At 48.0% G+C, this 20,589-nt stretch overlaps 1 protein-coding gene across 1 annotated transcript; it reads left to right on the top strand.

Annotated features, from left to right (window-relative positions):
• The first annotated feature begins 7,285 nt into the window (after positions 1-7,285).
• On the top strand, positions 7,286-20,136 carry KIFC1 (kinesin family member C1). Its single transcript, XM_046641500.1, is given in 12 exon segments — positions 7,286-7,550; positions 13,256-13,396; positions 13,501-13,600; positions 14,137-14,190; positions 14,310-14,363; positions 14,565-14,965; positions 15,622-15,960; positions 15,962-16,402; positions 16,982-17,272; positions 17,373-17,446; positions 17,589-17,664; positions 19,965-20,136. Coding segments are annotated over 12 exon segments (2,028 nt in total). The 5' UTR covers positions 7,286-7,538; the 3' UTR covers positions 20,010-20,136.
• Positions 20,137-20,589: the final 453 nt, after the last annotated feature.

The following is a 20,589-nucleotide window of genomic DNA, read 5'->3' as shown; positions in this document are numbered from 1 at the left end:
TGTGTTTTTGGAAGCAAATATGCTATCATACCATTTTATTTTACTTGTGACCCATAAAGAGGGAAACTCTAGACGTGAAATTCACTTTGGCAACATAATATACAGATATGATTAATCGTAATGAAATCAGCGAGGTCCTAAACAGTGGGTTATCAATTTAAGGTCAGTGTACAAATGTAACTTCACATAACAAATATAGTCTTAACTTGAAGGGAACAAACACGCTTTGCGGTAACACACACTCTGACAAGTGCAATTTCCTGTAACAAGTAATCAAAGCCTTAAATTTTAGGCTATAACTTTTGAAATTAGAAATAGCCTATCACAGAAGTTATGTGACTTTATCACATTTTTAAAGATGGAAAGGTAGCTCCCTTTACTGGAGACAAAGCATGAATAAAACCAATCTTAAGCCTTCTTTCCCTTGGCCAAATGTTGGTCCACCGTGATACGTACCATCTGCACCTGTGCCTACCCCTATACCTATCCTGCACTGAAAGACTCATATCAACAAAGTTCTTTTCCTGCAATGTTTCCCATTAGATATCCTCATGACTTGTAACTGATTTGAACCAAGGTTGAATTACAGTCTTCGAAAATTTCTAGTAATTTTTATGCTACACCTATTACTGTAGAGTCTTCAAAATCACTATTTTCAGCGCACTGCCTCCTGCTTCAGGTGAGACGTAGAGCTGAGCGATCAAGGCCGTGAGCGAGAAGCCGGTGGCCCTGGGTTCCTATGGACAGTCCCAGCCAAGCTGCTTTGACCGTGTGAAGACGGGCTTCGGCAGCCGGGGCGCTCTTTGGCAACTTTTCCTGTCTCGGGATCTGAATGCAGGGTCGGGAGCCGATGGGCAGCAAGGAGAAAACCATAACGTAGACTGGGGGTATCTTTGGCACGTTCCTGGCTATCTGGACAGGCATCCGATGCTAATCAGGGCAATGGTTGCTCACTACATCGACCCCTCCCATCAGTCCCAGCCCATGTACTATAATAAAACCAAAGTCTTTGAGTAAAAAAAGAATCACTATTTTCAGTGGCTGCATCATATTCCATATGTTCTCAAATGCCTTTCTTTCATAGAATCCATCTCACTTTACAGTCGTTCACTGAATGGTGTGACCATGTGTTTAACGTCTTCTCTTCATTTGACTCTAAGTTCCTTAAGGGCAGGGCCATGTCAGTTTTGGCTCAGGGTTGAATCACCAGTAGCAGCACACACAGTAGATGCATTGCCCCTAATATATATGTATTATCCATAATATCTATATGTTATTATAAACACATATAGATTAAATTTGCATTATGTAATAGAGTTTTGTCATCTTCTATTTAATAGTCATCCATTGGAAATTTTGGTTGTTTCCAGTACTTTACTTTTGTAAATTTTTGTGTACATTTCTACGTCCTTAAATTCTTAAATTGGAACGGTATGTTAAGAGATGTTGGTACTTTCAAGTTCCCTGAACTTCTAGGAAGGTAGTGTCAATTTATGCTCCCAGCAGTAACGTCTGAGAGTGCCAATATGACAAGGAAATAGATTTCATTCTTCTCATTTTCCTTTAATTCTATTTATCTCATTGCGTAATATATTCATATGGTTCAAAATCTGAAAGTGCGCCCCCTGCCCGGCACACTCTGAACTGCCTGGTCCTCGCGCCATCTTGGTCTTCACTTCCTACTTGGCATAGACAATATAGAGGCTTTTCTCTCACCCCCAGTACTTCTTTCCTTGAGGGACAAAAGCCTGATGGTGCACCTCAGGCCTCGTGGTAGTTGTATTCTTCAACCACTGGCTATTCAAAGCTTGGTGCCTGGAGAGAGTCCTGTAATTGTCACTAAGGATTTGGGAGCAAGTGGCCTGGAGGAGGGCTCCTCCTCTGCGCCCTGTGTCTCTGGGAGGTGAGTGTGTGGGAGCCTCAGAGGGCTCCTCTGCACCCTTTCCCCAGGGCCTGTAGACCAGGCCCAGGCAGTCACTGTGGCGCTGGAACACTCTGGGGAGAGCTGGAGGCCTTCCTCTCAGGGTAAATCACAGGCCACTCCCCCATGACTGTCTGTGGAAGTGAGTGGGTCCGCCTCACAGGAGGACCCGTATCTATCTATGCCTTGCTTGTGTTATCAACTGGAACTCTGCGATAAAGGGAGAACAACTTGGGGGGAAGTCAACCACCTCTGGCTGGGTCCCCTCAGACTAGGACCTCAGCCCCTGGCCTGTACCCACATACCTGACCCCATGTCTCCACTCCTGTCGAGATGGAAGCTGCTTTTTCTCTTCACTCTTACTTTTCTGACTGCTCACAGCTGAGATAAGAACTTCCTCTGGAACTCTTTCTCCAACTCTTCACTTCTTCTTCTTTTTTTTTTGTGAGGAAGATTGTCCCTGAGCTAACATCTGTGCCAGTTCCTCTATTTTATGTGTAGGATGCCACCACAGCGAGGCTTGATAAGCAGAGTGTAGCTTTACACCCAGGATCCGAACCAAGGAACTCTGGGCTGCCAAAGCAGAACACACGAACTTAATCACTATGCCACCAAGCTGGCCCAACTCTGCACTTCTGAGAAAGGTGACCTGACAGCTCCGGTCTTCCTTCTACCGTATGGTAACATTTTATTTTCTGTCTCCCCTTCACTCCCAAACTGGAAGCCCTGGGACGACATCATGTTTGCCTCCTTCTTCAGGGTAGCCCCAAAGCCCAGGACAGTGCAGGACACAGAACGGGCACTTAAGAAATGCTGCATGAATTGTACTTGAAAATTGAATGACCTATTAAAGCTTTTTATAACAGTTTTGAAAAATAAAATTCACCCTTATAAAGTGTACAGTTCAGTGGGTTTTAGTATATTCACAGAGTTGTTCAATCATCACCACTATTTAATTTTAGGACATTTTCATCACCACAAAAAGAAATCCATACTCACTAGCCAGTCCCCATTCCTCGCTCCCCTGGCCCCTGGCAACCACTCAATCTCTGTTCTGTCTCTAAAGATTTGCCTATTCTGGATATTTAACACAAATTGAACCATATAATATGCCAGACATTTCATATAAATGGAATCGCACAATATGCGGCCTTTTGTGTCTGGCTTCTTTCACTTAGCATAATGTTTTCAAGGTTCATCCATGTCATAGCATGTGTCAGTACTTTATTCCTTTTTATGGCCAAATAACATTCCGTTGTATAGATGTACCACATTTTGCTTCTCTAAAGTGTCTTTCAGATTTTTTTTTCACATTTCTCTGTTTGTTCATTTTTATCTTTGGAATTTCAACTATGCAACATAAGCATGGAAAAAAGGCTGGGAGGCAATAGAGGAAAATATGAACAGTGCTTATCCGTGACTAGCAGAACAATGGATTTTTTTTCCTCTAAATTTTCTACAATGAAAAAGTACCACTTGAGAAAAAGAAAAAAATTATGATGAACGTTATTTTTAAAACTCTGCAAGTGTGGGACAACCAGACATGTACCTCCTGAAGAGGTGCAACTGGCATTCAGAAGAGAGGGAAGGACATTCAATGACACCACAGAATTACAATAAACCCAATCCAGAACGTGACACAATAAAATGTATTATTTCGCCAACAGATAGAAGGCTTTTTAAAAGTTTTTGTGTGGTGGGGCAGAGGGCCGGGGGGCTGTCATAGAGAGATGAAAGAGACAAACCAATCAAATGTAATCTTTGGATCTTGTTCAGATCCTGATTGTAAAAGCAACTGCAAAAAGACAGTTTGGGGACAATTAGGGAAAACTGAACCCTGACTGCTTATTAGGCGATATTGAGGAATTTTTATGTATTTTGCTGGCATAATAATGGTATTGTGGTACATAATGTAATATAATAATAGTAGTATAATGGTATATATATGTATTTTCCAGGGAAATTATATGATCTCTGGGATTTGCTCTAAAATAATTTTTTAAAGATAGCCCTACAAGCTAAGAAAGGTTTAAACGTGCAAATGTTTGTTTTTGTGAATTTCACAACGGGGCCATGAAGGGACCTTGGGAGAAGGTGCTCTGGCTCATCAAAGGTCAGCTGGGCTGGGAGCACAAGTGTGCAAGCCTTTGTGAATCCTATGTCCCAAGCTGGGGAGAGGAGGGCCAAACTGGATAGGGCTTCCCTACCCTGAGGCCATGGGGCCTGAGCATCAGGGCGGTGACAGCCAGCCTTGTGGGAGAAGGTGGCAGAGGCAGAATGCGCAAGGGCCAGGGCCAAAGCAACACACCTTCCAGGAGAGTAGACACAAGAAGCTGCTGGGTAGGATGGGGGGTGGAGGGTTGACGTCTTTCAGATATAGTCAAGGTAATTTCACTGTGCACCTCTCCATCTGTGGAGAGGCCTGCAAAGGGCTGGGCAGGAGAAAAGGAATCTTCTAGAGAAACCAGGAAGAGAAGCAGGGGAGGAGGGCACATGGGGTTCAAGGATGTAATTTCCAAGGTAAGCAATCCTCCCCAGCTTGAGGCAGGGATCTCTGGGGAGGAGGGAAGGACCACCAAGGGCTGTCCCACTCAGCCTGCTCCTGAGGTGGGCAGACAGAAGAGACTCTGGCAGGACCAGGCATCGAGGACTCTATCATCCCCCTTAGCCCAACACCAAGGCTTGGAGAAAATTGACATCTTTACAATATCAAGCCCTTCTCTGCAAGTACACAGTATATCTTTCCATTAATTTAGATTTTCTTTAGTATCTTCCAATAAAGCTTTATCATTTTCTCCACAAAGGGCTTGCACACCTATTGTTAAATTTATTCCTAAGTAATTTATATTTTTGTTTCTATTGCAAATGGTATATTTTTTACTAAAATATTTATTGCAGTATAACATAAAATGCACAATCAAGTATACAGCTTGACTTACATATGCATATATTCATGTAACCAAATGTTATATTTTTTTAAAGTTACACTTTTTTTTTTTGAGGAAGATTAGCCCTGAGCTAACTACTGCCAATCCTCCTCTTATTTTTGCTGAGGAAGACTGGCCCTGAGCTAACATCCATGCCCATCTTCCTCTACTTTTATATGTGGGACGCCTACCACAGCATGGCATTTGCCAAGTGGTGCCAAGCAAGTCCTCACCCGGGATCCGAACCGGCAAACCTCGGGCTGCTGAGAAGTGGAACGTGTGCACTTAACCACTGCACCACCCGGCCAGCCCCTACACTTTCTTTTTAAAGATTTTACTTTTTCCTTTTTCTCCCCAAAGCCCCCGGATACATAGTTGTATATTCTTAGTTGTGGGGCCTTCTAGTTGTGGCATGTGGATGCCACCTCAGCATGGCTTGATGAGCAGTGCCATGTCCGTGCCCAGGATCCGAACCCGTGAAACCCTGGGCCGCTGCAGTGAAGCCCTCGAACTTAACCACTCGGCCACTGGGCCAACCTCTAAAGTTACACTTTCTAACTGATGGTTGCTGATGACAGAAATGCAATAGATTTTGTATAATGATTTTTCCTATATTGATTTTGTACCCAGTAACCTTGGTAAACTCACTTATCAATTCCATCTGAATTTTCTTTGGGGGTTGCTACATATGCAACAATTTCATCTGCGAATATTGACATTCTTGTTTCTTCCCAATCCTTATATATTCGTTGTTGCTGTTTATTGGACAAGCTAAAACTTCCATTATTATATTGACTAGGATTATTGAGAGCAGTCACCCTTGCCTTGTTCCTCATTTTAAGAGGAAGGCTTTCAACATTTCACCATTACTGTGATGTGTGCTGTAGGATTTTTGAAGATATCGTTTATCAGGTTGGGAGTTTTTTTCTTTAATATCAATAGATGTTGAATATTTTAGGGTAGTTTTTCTGCATCAATTGAGATGAATCTTTTTTTCCTCTTTGATGTACTAACGGGTCCATATTTCTCCTAGTCTAATGTTTGTTTTTTTAACTGATAAACGTACGTTGCTTCTCAGTTTCTCATCTCAATTCTCCCTCTTTACCCACCCATTAAGTGTTGGTCTTCTCCGGTTTCCCCCTTCACTCCTCTTCTCCTGTTCCTCTTTTCAAGCCCCTGCTTTTTGTAGGTTTCCTAAGACAGCACAGGTTCTGGGATGACGACAGGGTTTTCAGACACCATAAGCGTCTCCCCACAGTCTGTTCCCAGCCACAAGCAGGTCTGAATCCAAGTTAAAGCACTGGATTATAAAATAGGTGGCTTGAGTTCCAATCCTGTCAATCTCCAATTACGCACCAAGACAGATCCCTTGGCCCCCTACCTTTTAGTCTCATAAATAAAATGCCTGTCCTGTCTACCCCCAGGATTGGTTGGAAACTCAGATGAATAAACATAGTAGAACCACTTTGTAAATTTTTCACATGTAAGGAGTTGTTTTTGTTACTAGGATTGTTAGCGGTAGTGTGGGATGACAAGAGAGAGCTTGGATTTTGAAGCTAATGGAATCTAGACCCACTCCCAATCAGCAGTGTAACCTTGTACTTGTTACTTAACCTTTCTAAACTTGTCTCCATCTACCTTGCAGATAAAATATGCAAAGCACTTGACACATAGTAAGAGCTCAGTAATTATTAGTAGTATTATTAGCGATTATTAAAGGGGATCATGCATGTGCATTTAGTCTGAAAAGCATAAAATACTCCATAAATGGAAGCACTAAATCCTCTGTGGGTTCGAGGCTCTGAAAGCCCTAAGCCAGCTCCCCAGCAGCAGTAACAGCGCCCAGGTACAAGGGAGGTACAACGAGGCAGAGGACTGCAGAGAAAAAGCCTCCTGCCCTGAGCCTCGAATCCCCACCGTGGGGGGTTCCATGGAGCGCTGAACTGTACCCAAGGTCCCTAAGTTTCGTGACAAACGGCAAAAAGAGCAGGGAATGGGCAGACGCAACCACCCTCCCGCCCGCGTGGGGGCTCCAGCTCCCACTTCCGGGACCACTTCCACTCGGCAGGGGGTCGCCGCGCGCGAGCCGCAGTCAAGTCGATCCAATCGCGGCTAAGCAGTGCGCTCTCTACCGAAGTCACGAGGGGGCGCTCGTCCCACTCCGCGTCGGGCCCGGCCCTCGTTTGCGCACGCGCGCTGCCTTTCCTCCGGCGTCCCCGCCCCCCCCACCAGTTACGCTCGGGCGGCGTGTTTGAGGCATTTTCTGACGTCGTGCGCGGCGGCCGGGAGCAGAGCGGAAGTTGAGCGCGACTCCTGCTAGCGGCGGGGTGCCGGAGGGAGGAAAAGTGGAGCCGGAAGTGTAAGTAACCGGCCTGCCGCCCGGGCTCGGGAGAGGCAGGCAGGGGACGGCGCCGGCCGGGCGGGGTGTGGCCTCGGGAGGCGGAGGGCGCTGCGATTGGCCCTCGGCTGTGGCGACGGCGACGATTGGCTCCTGCGTGCGGAGCGAGGAGAGCAGAGTGGCGGCCGTTGGAATTCAAAAGTGGCGGGTGTGGCGCGGGGCTGGAGGGCACAGGAGCCCGGAGTGCGCGTGCTGTGCGTCGCGAGCAGGCGGGAGAACGCGGGTCCCCGCAGCCCCAGCGCCCTGTCCTCCTCTACTGCGCTCCCTTGACGCGTGTGGCACGGAGCTGGACATGGAGCCGCAGGTGAGTAGGGGCCGGCGCGGGTCCCCTGCCCCCGGGAGCGGGGACGACGGCTGACCGTCCAGATGCTGACAGTCCCCGGCTTCCGGCCAGCCTTGGTCCTGCTGGTCCGTGCCCCCCGCGCGGTGGGAAGGGGGAGGCAGGGATAGTGGAGAAGGCAGGGAGCAGCCCCAGGAGGTCGGAGGGCATCTCTGCCTGCCAGCCCCCAGCTTCAGGGAGTCCCTGATGCCCTTCCTCGCGTTCGTGTCTCCAGGATTTCCCATTTGGCATTCTCAGGCTTGTCTGACACGTTCTCGTCTCTCCCTTCCAACCCGCGATTGCAGTGTGTGATTGAGACGGGGGAGTTCGGAGATGACTCCGCCTCTGGGGAAATGGTGTCTGAGCCAAATCCCGGCTGATGTCCTGTCGTCTCTTCTCTCCTTATTGCTGCCGCTTCAGGATATAGGAAGGGGGGGAGAGGGAATGGTAATCTCAATTGAAGGATCTCTCATTTTCTCTCCTTCCCCAGGTTTTGCAGAGATCTCTGCCCAGTGAGACTGGTTGACTTAGTTTCTTCTCTTATCGGTGCCCTGCTGCACCCCACAACCATCTGCAGCCTCCCCTCTCCATTGGATAGAGATGTGTGTGTGTGACAGTGAGAGTGTATTGACTTCGGGTGCCAGAAAGGGCTCCTGCCTGAATCCTCTGTTTACTAGTGTTTCACATTCAGATTTACTGAAAGTCAAGTTTCAACCTGAAGAGATATTCATTGTATCCTGACAGCCAAAGAGCACAGCAGTGTAATGTAATAGGGGAAAAGAGTAGAAGCCTTCTCATATTTATTCATCGAATATTTAGTAAGCACCTAGTATGTGCCAGGCACAGTTGTAAATACGGCAATGAAGAAGACAGAGATCCCTGCTATCATGGAGCTGCCATTCTATGGGGAGACAGACAATATGTAATAAATAAATTATATAACTCTATTAGAAGGTGGTAAGTCCTATGGAGAAAAGGAAAAATTCAAGTAGATTAAGAGGGAGGGAGGAGGGCAGGATAGAGTGTTAGATAGAGTGGTTTCAGTAAGCTCCCTTAAGGTGAGAGTCGAATAAAGACTTGAAGGAGGTGAGGGAGATAGGCAAGTGGCTGCTGAGGGAAGAGCATTCCAGGCAGAGGGAATCTGCTAGAGAAGTCCCTAAAGAGATGTATAGCAAAGCTGGAACAGAGCGAGCAAGGGGGAAAGATGGAGGAAGGGAAGTCAGATAATGGAGAGTGAGGTTGTTGATCCCACTGCTTCTTGTAGGGGTGGTTGCGAGGACTTTGACTTTGAGTGAGGTGGGGAATCATTGGATGGTTTTAAGCAAAGAGACAAGATCTGTCTTACATTTAAGAGGATCACTAGCTGCTGCATTGAGATTAGATTGTAGGGGGGCAAGGATAGATACAAGAACTGTTAGGAATGAGGTGGGGTCTCTCAACTTTTATGCTATTGACGTTTTATTGTGGCGGGCTGTCCTGTACTTTGTCCAATGTTTAGCAGCATTCTTGGTTTCTACCCACTGGATACCAGTAGCAACCCCCACCTAATCATGACAATCAAAATGTCACTAGAGATTGTCAGATGTAAAATCGTCCCCAGTTGAGAACCAGTGAAATATGATAATCTAGATGAGAGAAGATGGTGACTTGGATCGGGGTAGTAGCAGTGCAAGTAGTAACATGTGGTCAGATTTGAAGATAGAGTCAGCCACACTTTGCTGACATTAGGTGCGGTATGTAAGAGGACCAGAGGACCTTGGGTGTTTTGGCTTGAGCAACCGAAAGATGGAGTTCTGTCAACTGAGATGGAGAAAGGTGCAAGAGGAGCGAGTTTGAAAGGGGGTTGGAAATCAGGAGGTCAGTTTGGATGCATTAAGTCTGACATGTTTATTAGACTTCCAAGTGGAGAGACGTTGAGAAGGCAGTTCCGTATACACTGAGGAGCTGGGTCTGGGCTGGAGATATAAATTTCGGAGTTGTCAGAATATGGATGGTTTTTAAAGCCATGGGAATGGACTGGAGTGTGGATAGAGAGTAGAAAGACCACCAGTAAAGTTTGGAGAGATGAGGAGGATCTACCAGTGAGGTAGGAAAACCAAGAGAGGATGGTCTCTTGGAAGCTAAATGAAGAAAGTGTATTAAGGAAGTGGGAGCGATCAGTGCTGCTGATGAGTCAAGAAACATGAAGATGAAGAATTGACTTAGCAACACAGGGTTACATGTGACCTTGAGAGCAGTTTTGGTGGGATGGTGGGAGAGAAAGCCTGATTGGGAAGGGTTTAGGAGAGAAATTGGACACAGTGAATACTATATAGACACACTTTGGAGGAGTTTTGCTGCAAAGGACAGCAAAGAAAAAGGGTAGTAGCTGGTAGAGAAAGCAGAGTCAAGAAACTCTTTTTAGGTTGGAAGAAATAATAGCACGTGTTGTGTACTGACTGGAATGATCCAGTAGAGAGTGAAAGTCGATTGTGCAGAGGAGGGAAGGAAGCATGCCCCAGTGCTGTTCCTGAGGAGGTGAGGGGGTGGGGTTTGATGCACGCCTGGAGGGGTTGCCTTAGAGCAGGGCCTCATCTCTGCTCTGGGAAGTGGGGATAGGCGGGGTTGGATGAATGTCTGGTTCTCTAGAAGGTTGAGTGCAGATGTGTATTGTGGAAAGTTGGAGTCGTTGTGTCTAGCTTTATAGATGGGAGAGGAATGCGTACTGTACTCTTTGGAGTTGTCCTGAATGAACAAACTTTTGAACACATTTTCTGAACCCACACAAATTCTAGGGAGGTAGGTCTTTAGTGTGGTAGTGTAGAGAGAATGAAGAGCGTGGGTTATAAAAAAAAAATCCAGTGTTGGACCTTGGAACACTTAAAGAAAAATTTGGTTTTCCTACCACATTTGATTAAACGAAATTAAAATAAGCATTCCTTGTGCACATTTCTGCAGGTGACAGGAAAAACATACCACCTTCTTTTTCTTTTTCATTTTTATTTGTATAGAAACCAATGGTTTGGATGTATTACAGTTTAAATATTAAGTATTATGTAAGTATTCCGCCACTCTGGTTATATAGTTGTGAACAAAACTTCTTACGATGCTCACAGTCTAATGTAAGGAAAGACAATAAACCAATAAACTAAAATTTAAAAAACCAGGGTATCAGGTCGTTTCACAGTTTCTCTATAGTGATGCTGAGGGAACATCCTTGACTGTATCTCATTGTCTCACAGGTAGCTCAGACTCACTTTCCCAAAGGTGAACTTAGCATCTTTTAGAAACTAGCCCTTCGCCTACTCTCGGATCTCTCTGTATCATTTCTTACAACTGCGTGTGAATCTATTATTGTTTTAAAATGAAAAGTTTATTTAAAAAACAAAAAACAAAACCAGCTCGTCTTCCTGTGATCTTGGTCGCTGGAGCCGTGGCAGGCATCCTGGAGTCAGCCTGGACTCCTGTGTTTCCCCTGCTGCCGGCCCTCTTTCTCCCTCCCCCAGGCCAGCCCCCAGTTAGGTCAGTACTTGGTTTCATGTAATCCAGCCCCTCCTCTTCATCCTGGCCTTCTGTGAGATGGATTTCTCCTTAGCCCTCAAACTCTTAGAACAGTCCCTTCAACTTGAGTTCCGTGAGAGGTAAGCTCTAATGCCCTAAGGCATCCTTTGTGTCAACAATTAACTGCTCTCTTAGGCACCTAGAATAGTAAGAGCTTATACATTCTCGGGAGAATTGAGAAAATGGATCATTTTCTGTAGAGCTTAATTCTCCTGTGGTACCCCAGTTTGGAGAGGCTGCCCTCGAAAGTAAGCTCTGGGAAGGCAGGGGCTCTGTGCTCCTTACTGTCACCCCAGCACCTAGCACGTCTGGTACAGAGCAGTCTTTCAACAAATCTTAGTGCAAGGAGTCCTTGTCGAATGGAGGAATGAGGGAATGATGCAGTCTCTCTGCCCATGACACCCTTTATCTTCTACTTCCGTTCATCTTTCACCTTACAGTTCATGTTTTCAGTACAGATCTAGTCATATTACTCTCCTGACTAAAAATCATCAGGGTCCCTCTTGCCCTTAGTCAATCGCAGACTCGTTGTCATGGGATAGTGAGCGCCACAATCTTTTCCCTTCTGCTTCTGTTCTCATCTCCCCACTTTCCATGCACATCCCTGTGTTCAGCTGAATAGAACAGTTTGTCATTCCTTACCTGCATCCCTCCTTACTTTCTTCCTGGAATGCTCTTCCTCAGCTCAAGCCAATCAAGCCAGCGCTTTTTCATCCTCAAGCTTGGCATCAAAGTACCTTTTAGAAGTGTTCTCGGACACTCTCCCCATCTAAACTGGATGCCCACCCCCTCCTCTGGACTCTGTTTGTGATAGCACTCGCTAAAGTTTTAATCATCTCTTTAAATGCTTCTCTTCCTCACTGTCCCATGAGCATCCTGAGGGCAGGGACTACATCTGTTACTCCAGAACTCAGATCGTTTCCTGGCACACACAGGCACTTAGTAAATATTGAATGAATGCACTAAACTGAAGGCAGAGAGAGACTGGCCTTGGAGTTAAAAGTTGCCTGCAGTGAAAGTCAGAAGCTGATCTATCCATGGTGCTTTCCTGATGATGGCATAGGAGTAGGGTGACCAGTCGTCCCGGTTTGCATAGGAATGACTGGTTTTCGCACTGAAAGTCCTGTATCCCAAGAAACCCCCGAGTCCTGGGCAAACCAGAATGGTTGGTCACCCTGTGTGGGAGTAACTGTGGGGTGGGCGTAATCCCAAGACACTGAATTGGGCTGCTTAGAGGAGGGGAATCTCTCTTTCTTTCCCACTGCCGCCACCTCATACCTGTACTTTGGTCGTCTCCAAACTGGTCAAGCTACTTCCTGGTTGTCCCCATGCAAGTCTGTCTACTTACAACTCATTATTATTCTTTATAATAGGCTCTTTTGTGTATTTTTCACGTGCCTGATCAGAAACTGTATCTGGCTCTCCAGGGAGCCAATATGCCGGGCTAAAGCCTAAACTCTTCCCTAGCTTGGCATCAAAGACCTACGAGGCAGTGTGCTCTAATGGTTAAAACCATGGCCTCCAGAACCAGACTGTCTAGATTCTAACCCTGCTCTGCCTCTTACTCGCTGATGACCTTAGACAAGCTGTTTTACCTTTCAGTGCCTTCTTTCCCTCATCTGCAAAATGAGACTAATAATAGCACCTCCTTAGTGGGCTGCTGTGAGGATTGAGTAAGTCGATACAGACAAAGCATTTAAAACAGTTCCTAATACATGTTACCTGCTCCTCCCACAGTCTCCCACAGTGTTCAGCCTTATCTATCTTCCACTCTCTCCCTTATTTATGATTCTCAGCTGTAGCTAAAAGGTCCTATTGGTTTCCCAGCCACACCATGTGCATGTTTGGGGTTTTGCCTTCTAAGGGGTGTCCATCTCTCTGCTTGTTTCGGTACTGCCCTTAAAGTTAGCTGAAGTCCAATGTCCAGCCAGCTTTTCCCTTAGAGATTGCTCCCACTTTTGCATTATGTCCCACTTTTCTTCACGCTTTTTGGCTGGCACATAATCTGTGAGCTCCAGTTTGTGGCACAAGAGGTACTCAGTTAAAGCTTGTTGGTGGTGATGTTGAGAATCAGGCCAGGAAGCCAAAAAAGGGAGTTCTTAGGACATGTGGGCTCTAGGGTCTTTTCTTAAGGGTCTCTCTTTTCCCAGCAGAGGTCACCCTTGTTGGAAGTGAAGGGGAACATAGAGGTGAAGAGACCCCTGGTCAAGGCCCCTTCCCGGCTGCCTCTCCCAGGAAGCAGATTTAAGAGGGGGCCTGACCAGATGGAGGATGCCTTGGAGCCTGAGAAGGTGAGCTGGGTTTGGAAGGCTGTACATGTACCTGAGTGTGTGTGTGAGAGAGTGTAAACCAATCAGGGAGAGTAACTGTGGACCCCATCCTTGTCTTTCCCCAGAAAAGGACACGAGGCCTGGGCACAGCGCCCAAAATTGCCACATCCCGCCCCAGAGCACCAGCCCTCACCACAGTGCCACAGACACAAGGCCAGACCGCAGGTGGGCTCTAGGGGTGGCCAGAGGCCAAGGACACGGAAGTCCAGTGCTCTTGAGCTCAGTTATTTCTTTTATTTCAATTTTAGCTTATTTTGAATAGGTAATAAGTTTCACTTGTTTCCAAATTCCAACAGCATAAAGGTTGTTATACAGTGAGAAGTCTCCCTCCTACCCTGTCCCCTGCCACCAAGTTCCCTCCCCAGGGGCAGCTGTGTGTCCTTCTAGGGCTGTTCTGTGGGTACTCAAGCAAATATGGACATGTTCCTCGACATTCTTTTATACAAATGGTAGCACACTTTATACCTGATTCTGCCCCCGTGCTCTTTTTTGCTTACCTTAGTCCAACTTGTTTCTTGGCATGTTGAGTAATTTCTGGTCCTCAGAAGGGTATCTTTAGGAGCTGGCCAGACTTAGGGGAAGAGGGAAGTTATCTTATTTCTGATCCTTAGAAAAAGCAGCTCCTCTGCCCCTGGCCAGCCAGAGTACAGGAGAACCTGAGAGTGATCGCTCTGCCTTTTCCTCTCTCCATCTCCTAACAGCACCAAAAGTTCCCAAGAAGACAGGACCCCGATGTTCCACAGCTATTGCCACAGGTAATAGCGCGTAAGAGCTGGGGCCAAGAAGGGATTTGGGGGCATATGTTAAGGGAGAATGATGGAGTTGGAAGGACACTGGTGCTGTAATTCCTTATGTCGATTCCCCAATCCCATAGTGTTGAAGAATCAGAAGCCAGGCCCTGCTGCTGTTCCTGCCCAGAAGCCTGGCAGTAGGTGACAAACATAATCATTGGGTGAGAGGCTGGGATAGGGAAGAGGAGGGGGTGAGTACCAGAAAAATCCAATTGGTCTCTTCCCTGTCTCGAGGGGAAGGAGATGTAGCATCAGGTGTGGAGGCCCTAAAGGCTAGGAGGGAGGAGAGACAGAGAGCCAAGACTTCCTGACCTTTATCCTTTCTGTGCCCATCTTAGCAGCAGCTGCTCCTTCCATGCTGGTGGGGAAGAAACCCAGCAAACGTCCGGCCTGGGACTTAAAGGGTCAGTTATGTGACCTAACCGCAGAGCTGAAATGCTACCGTGAGAGGACTCAGACGCTGGACCAGGAGAACCAACAGCTGCGGGACCAGCTCAGGGAGGCCCAGCAGCAGGCCACAGTCCTGGGGGCAGAGCGCAGGACACTGGAAGGGGAGTTGGCCAGGGTACAGGCCCAGGCTGAGCAGGGCCAACAGGAGCTGGGGAACCTGAGTGCCCGTGTCCTGGAGCTGGAAGAGCGGCTAGGCACGCAGGAGAGCTTGGTACAAGAGCTCCAGAAAGAGCAGTTGGGATTGCAGGAGGAGCGGAGGGGACTGGCTACCCGGCTGGAGGAGCAGGAGGTAAAGGCCAGCTTCTCCCCAGATGCTGACCCTCCTTTCCAGGTTACCCTGAAGTCGCTTTGGGCTTAGAATCCCTGACCACCTCTCTTCCACAGTACCCTTCTGTCCTCTACCCTTCTCCAGCCCAGCCCGCTCCTGACTCTCTCTTGTTTTCTGCCCCACTTCTCCCTCTCCTTGACTCTGTTTTCATAGCTCCCCCGGGATCTGTGTCTCCCCTGCTCCTCTCTGCCCTTCTCTCTTTCTCGAATAAAAATCCCCATGCATTCTCTCTCCCTCTTCTCACATCCGTTTGACTCCTTGGTGTGCACCAACTAGATTGAATTACTTACAGTCTCTCAAATGGCTCAGTTCTCTCTGCAGAGCATTTTGCATATGTGCTTCCTTCTTTGTGGAGCGTTCCTTCTGTAATCCGTCCTTCCCTTGGTTTACGCCTAGAATTATGGGTGTCAGCCTAGATATCATCTTCCTTCTGCCCCTTCTGGATATTCCCATAGCACTCTCTATTCTAGCACCATGATTCCTATTTTCTTATCTCTTTCTTTACCAGGCTGTAAAGTCCCTGGGGACAGGGACTGCCCCAACTCCTGCCCCCACGCTATCATGACTTATTCTTCTTGGTTGCATCTCACCCTTTGTGTGTCTTCTGTTCTGGGCAGAGGAGGCTGCAGACATCAGAAGCAGCTCTGTCAGGCAGTCAAGCGGAGGTGGCATCTCTACGTCAGGAAACTGTGGCCCAGGCGGCCTTACTGGCTGAGCGAGGAGAACGTCTCCATGGGCTAGAGATGGAGCGTCGACGACTACACAACCAGCTCCAGGAACTCAAAGGCAACATCCGAGTATTCTGCCGGGTCCGCCCTGTCCTTCCAGGGGAGCCTACCCCATCCCCTGGCTTCCTCCTGTTTCCCTCCGGCCCTGGTGGGCCCTCTGACCTTCCAACCCGTCTCAGCCTCTCCCGGTCTGATGAGCGGCGTGGGACCCTGAGTGGGGCACCAGCCCCCCCCTACCCGCCATGACTTCTCCTTTGACCGGGTGTTCCCACCAGGGAGTGGACAAGACGAAGTGTTTGAGGAGATTGCCATGCTTGTCCAGTCAGCCTTGGATGGCTACCCAGTATGCATCTTTGCCTACGGCCAGACAGGCAGCGGCAAGACTTTCACAATGGAGGGTGGGCCTGGGGGAGACCCCCAGGTGGAGGGGCTGATCCCTCGGGCCCTGCGGCACCTCTTCTCCATCGCTCAGGAGCTGGGTGGCCAGGGCTGGACCTACAGCTTTGTGGCAAGCTACGTAGAGATCTACAATGAGACTGTCCGAGACCTGCTGGCCACTGGGACACGGAAGGGCCAGGGGGGTGAGTGCGAGATTCGCCGGGCAGGGCCAGGGAGCGAGGAGCTTACTGTCACCAATGCCCGATATGTTCCTGTCTCCTGTGAGAAAGAGGTAAGCACTGATGGGCATTGGGATTGGAAAATGGGGGAAGTGGGCAGGGTGACACAAGATGGAGTTGGATGGAGAAGGGAACATGAGAAAGTTGAAGGATGAAGGAAGGGTGAGGTGTGAGGATAGATTGCCACATTCTGTTTTGGCTGGTGGGCTGTAAGGTAGATCTTCCTTAATAGAACCAGGGAGTGGAGAGGAGCGATGCATCTGCTGGAGGGGGCGTGGCGCTGGCCCTTTGCCCATTGCATCTCAGGTTTCATTTCCTACTACTCTCCTTGCCCAATTCACTCCAGCCATTCCGGCCTCCTGGCTGTTCCTCAGCCTGCCAGCCACACTCTCGGCCGTCCCTGGCCATCCTGTCTAAAATTGCAACCCTCACCCGCTCTTTATTTTTCTGTTTTATTTTACTCCTTAGTACTCTGAGACATACTGTGCATTTTACTAATTTATTTTATCTCTTCACTGGCTAGAAAGAAAGATCCAAGCGGGCAGGTGCTGACTCTTGTTCATTGCTGTACTTGACATTGCTGTGTACTGACTTCTTGCCTTCCTTTGCCCCTTGCTGCTCCCCATCCCCAGGTGGAGGCCCTGCTCCATCTGGCCCGCCAGAACCGGGCTGTAGCCCGCACAGCCCAGAACGAGCGGTCATCACGCAGTCACAGTGTGTTCCAGCTGCAGATCTCTGGGGAGCATGCTGCACGAGGCCTGCAGTGCGGGGCCCCCCTCAGTCTTGTGGACCTGGCCGGGAGCGAGCGGCTAGACCCTGGCTTAGCCCTTGGCCCTGGCGAGCGGGAACGCCTTCGGGAAACACAGGCCATTAACAGCAGCCTGTCCACCCTGGGGCTGGTCATCATGGCCTTGAGCAACAAGGTGGGAATGGGGTGGGGGCAGGTGGGACCTGGGGATAGGTTGAGGCTGGCCATGCTGAACTCTGTCCTATCCTAATCATCTGTCCCCGTCAATTCTCTAGGAGTCCCACGTGCCTTACCGGAACAGCAAGCTCACCTACCTGCTGCAGAACTCTCTGGGCGGCAGCGCTAAGATGTGAGTGATGGGGCAGGTGGAAGGCGTCAGGTGGAAACTGTGATGTTGGGGTCAGGGTGGGAAACAGAAAACAGTGGAGACCTGGTCCAGGCTCCACCCAGCCACTGATGCTGGAGTTTGGCCCCCTTTCCTCTCTCCACAGGCTCATGTTTGTGAACATTTCCCCGCTAGAAGAGAATGTCTCCGAGTCCCTCAACTCCCTTCGCTTTGCCTCCAAGGTGCGGTTACCTCCAAGCCCGGGCCGTGTCAGGACCCCTGGGTGCCTGTGGGCTTCTCCATCCCAACCCCTTCTGTCCTTTAGGCTAGGGAGCACATTCATCTAGAAAGGATTTATATTTGCCAGGCATCTGGGGCATTACTCACTTGGATCCATTTTTTACCTATTGGCTTTGGGGATTTTTAATTAAGTTTTTAAAAATAGGTAGTTAAAAGGTCAAAACTAATAGAAAGCTAAACACAACAAATGAAGTTTTACCATCACCCCTATCCACCCCATCCTCCCTTCCTGTCCTAGGAGATGTAGTCATTTCTATCATTTATCATTTTACTTATCCTTCCAGTGTTTCTTTTTGCAAATACAAGCAATATGCACGTGCTCATTCCTCTCCTCATATAAAAGACATCTCTCATCCTCTGTCTCTCATACATATGCGGTTTTGATTCACAAGATAGCCCCAGGATTACTCCTCAACAGCACACAGACATCATCCCTTTACCTCTGCCTAGGGCTCCACTGTGTGGTTGCACCAAAGTTTATCTACAGTTCCCTCTCCTGGACACTGGGATTGTTTCCACCATTTTTCTATTACAGACAAGGCCACATTGGCTAATCTTGTACACATGTCATTTTGTATTTCTTTAGTCGCATCTAACTAGGGAGAGATTCCTTGAAATGGGATTGCTGATCAAAGGAGACTTAGAGGTTTTTCAGACCATTCCAAACAGTGTGAATTCAGCCTTCAAACCACACGAGGGTTAGCCGTGGCCATCGCCATGAATTTTCTAGGAGACTTATGCTCCCTCCACTAGAGTTAAGTCAGAAAGTTCTTTAGTGTCTGCCTCCGGAGGGTGATTTTTTCCTCTGGTTACCCATCTTCCTGAGGGGATAGCCCTGCGATAGCCCTGGCTTTGTCCAGGTCTCTGCCGGTGAGCCCTGCTGCTCCTGGGCTTCAGCCCCGGTGGCTGCCGTGGAAACAGCCACCTCCGCACCCTGCCCTCGGCTTCTACTTTGAGCAGGATTTCTCTTGCTGTCTTGCAAGTTCAGTTAAAGTTATATCAACATCATTAACACCCAACAACTTGAACTCTTTCATATCCTCTAATACCCGGTTTACGTTCAATTTCACTTGATTGTCTTAGAAATGTCTTTTATATGTTAGGTTTGTTCCAATTAGGATTTAAGCAAGGGCCGCCCATTTCATTTGGTTGAAATTGTCTCTACGAGAAACTTAAATGTATAAAAACCCCACCCCTTTTATGGCATTTATTTGTTGAAGAAGTAGGGTCATTTACCCTATAAAATATACCACCTTCTGGATTTCAGTTGGTTGCTTCCTCTATTATCCCTAATTTTTATTATCTGGTAGTTAGATTTGGGGGCTTGATTAGAGCTGAGTCAGGTTCAAATTTTTTGGCAAGAAAACTTAGATGGTGCAATGCACTTTCTATTGCATCATATCAGGAGGCACCTAAGAGCTGGTTGTTCTAGTTTTAATGATATAAAAATTGATCATTGGATTTGGGTGTTGTCAGTCTGATCTGTCCATTTTAAAACTCCCTGTTGACTTTTTCACCTAGTGATTTTATCAAACAATGATCATACCTAGATCTGTTATTTTACCAGGGAGTTTTAAAATGGTGATTTTCAAATTGTTCTACATTTATTAGTCATGATTTTTTTTGTAAAGAACTTCCCCTTGCCATCTATTTGGTTATTCTGAAATTCAGTCCCTATAGGAAAGGCAGGAGAAATGCTGGATTCTTTATCAATTTTCAGTATTATAAGTTTATATCCTGGCAACTTCCAAAAAGGTAACCGGTGAATTTTTATCTGGGGGGATCATTTTACAGATGCCTGTGTATTTGATAGATATCCTTTGCAGTAGTTGTTCTTTCTGACGCTCAAATTGTCACATCTTTGGCCAGTGGGAGCGCCTTCAAGTTGGTTCCTGTGTCCTTTAGAGAGGTCCCCAGTAATCTTTATTCTAGATTCTTCTTGTACATTTCCTGCCGTGGACTTGGAACCATTCATTTTCCAAAGAGCCTTCTTTCCTCCTCTCTGCTCCTGCGGGGCTTCCATCCCTTCTCAGGCCTTTTCACCTCTTCCAGACCCTGTATGCCTAATGGGCACAGCAGAACTCACCATAGCTGAGGCCAGCCTGAACCTCCTTCCAGAGCCCTTATTTCAGTATTCTCTGAGGGCAGCCCTAATCGTGGGGGTTGGGAGGAGATCTTGGGAAAACTATTCTGTTGGTTACTCTAAAAACTTTTTTATTCTGTCTAAATCTCCTGCCCACAGGTGAACCAGTGTGTGATTGGCACTGCTCAGGCCAACAGGAAATGAAGACAGATCCAGATCCTCTGTGCAGGGGGGAGGGGGGCGGCTGAGGGATGCTTTATTGGGAGGGGTTGCTGTGTTACCTGGGCTTATCAAATGAAGTTTTTTGTTGTTTTTTAAAAAATAAAGATTGTATTAGCTGTTGCCCAAGAAGGGAGATATTTTTCATATCTGTAAACATGGGGACTGTGAGTCTGTCTGGGTCGGCCAAGCATTTGTGTGTTTCGCAGGGCGAGGGCTTCGGCTTGTCTCCCGGACGGGCCGTCCCCTGGCGCCTGGGTGGCCTTCAGCTCCCCTACCCTCCCCGTCGTCCGTATCCAGGAGGTGTGCACACTAGCCATCCACAGCCCTCCAGTCACTGGTTGTGCGTCCCCCTTGCCCCGGCCACCCCCGCCCCGGGCAGGCACGCTGCTTCGGCGAGGGTGGGAAGCGGGGCACCCAGGCCCAGGGGCGGGGCCCGCGCGCGCGCCGTCCCACAAACCGCTGGCTCTCTTCTCCCGCCCTTTCCCTGCCTTCCCGTTCGAACCGCCAGGGCCGGCCCCGCCCGCTGCCCATTGGCTGGCTCTGGGTGGCGTCACCGCCTCGG

The sequence above is a fragment of the Equus quagga genome, chromosome 15 (genome assembly GCF_021613505.1).
Source record: "Equus quagga isolate Etosha38 chromosome 15, UCLA_HA_Equagga_1.0, whole genome shotgun sequence".
In the NCBI taxonomy this organism is placed as follows: domain Eukaryota; kingdom Metazoa; phylum Chordata; class Mammalia; order Perissodactyla; family Equidae; genus Equus; species Equus quagga.
The sequence above is the reverse complement of the archived record's forward strand: the minus strand, read 5'-3'. Positions and strand labels throughout refer to the sequence as shown.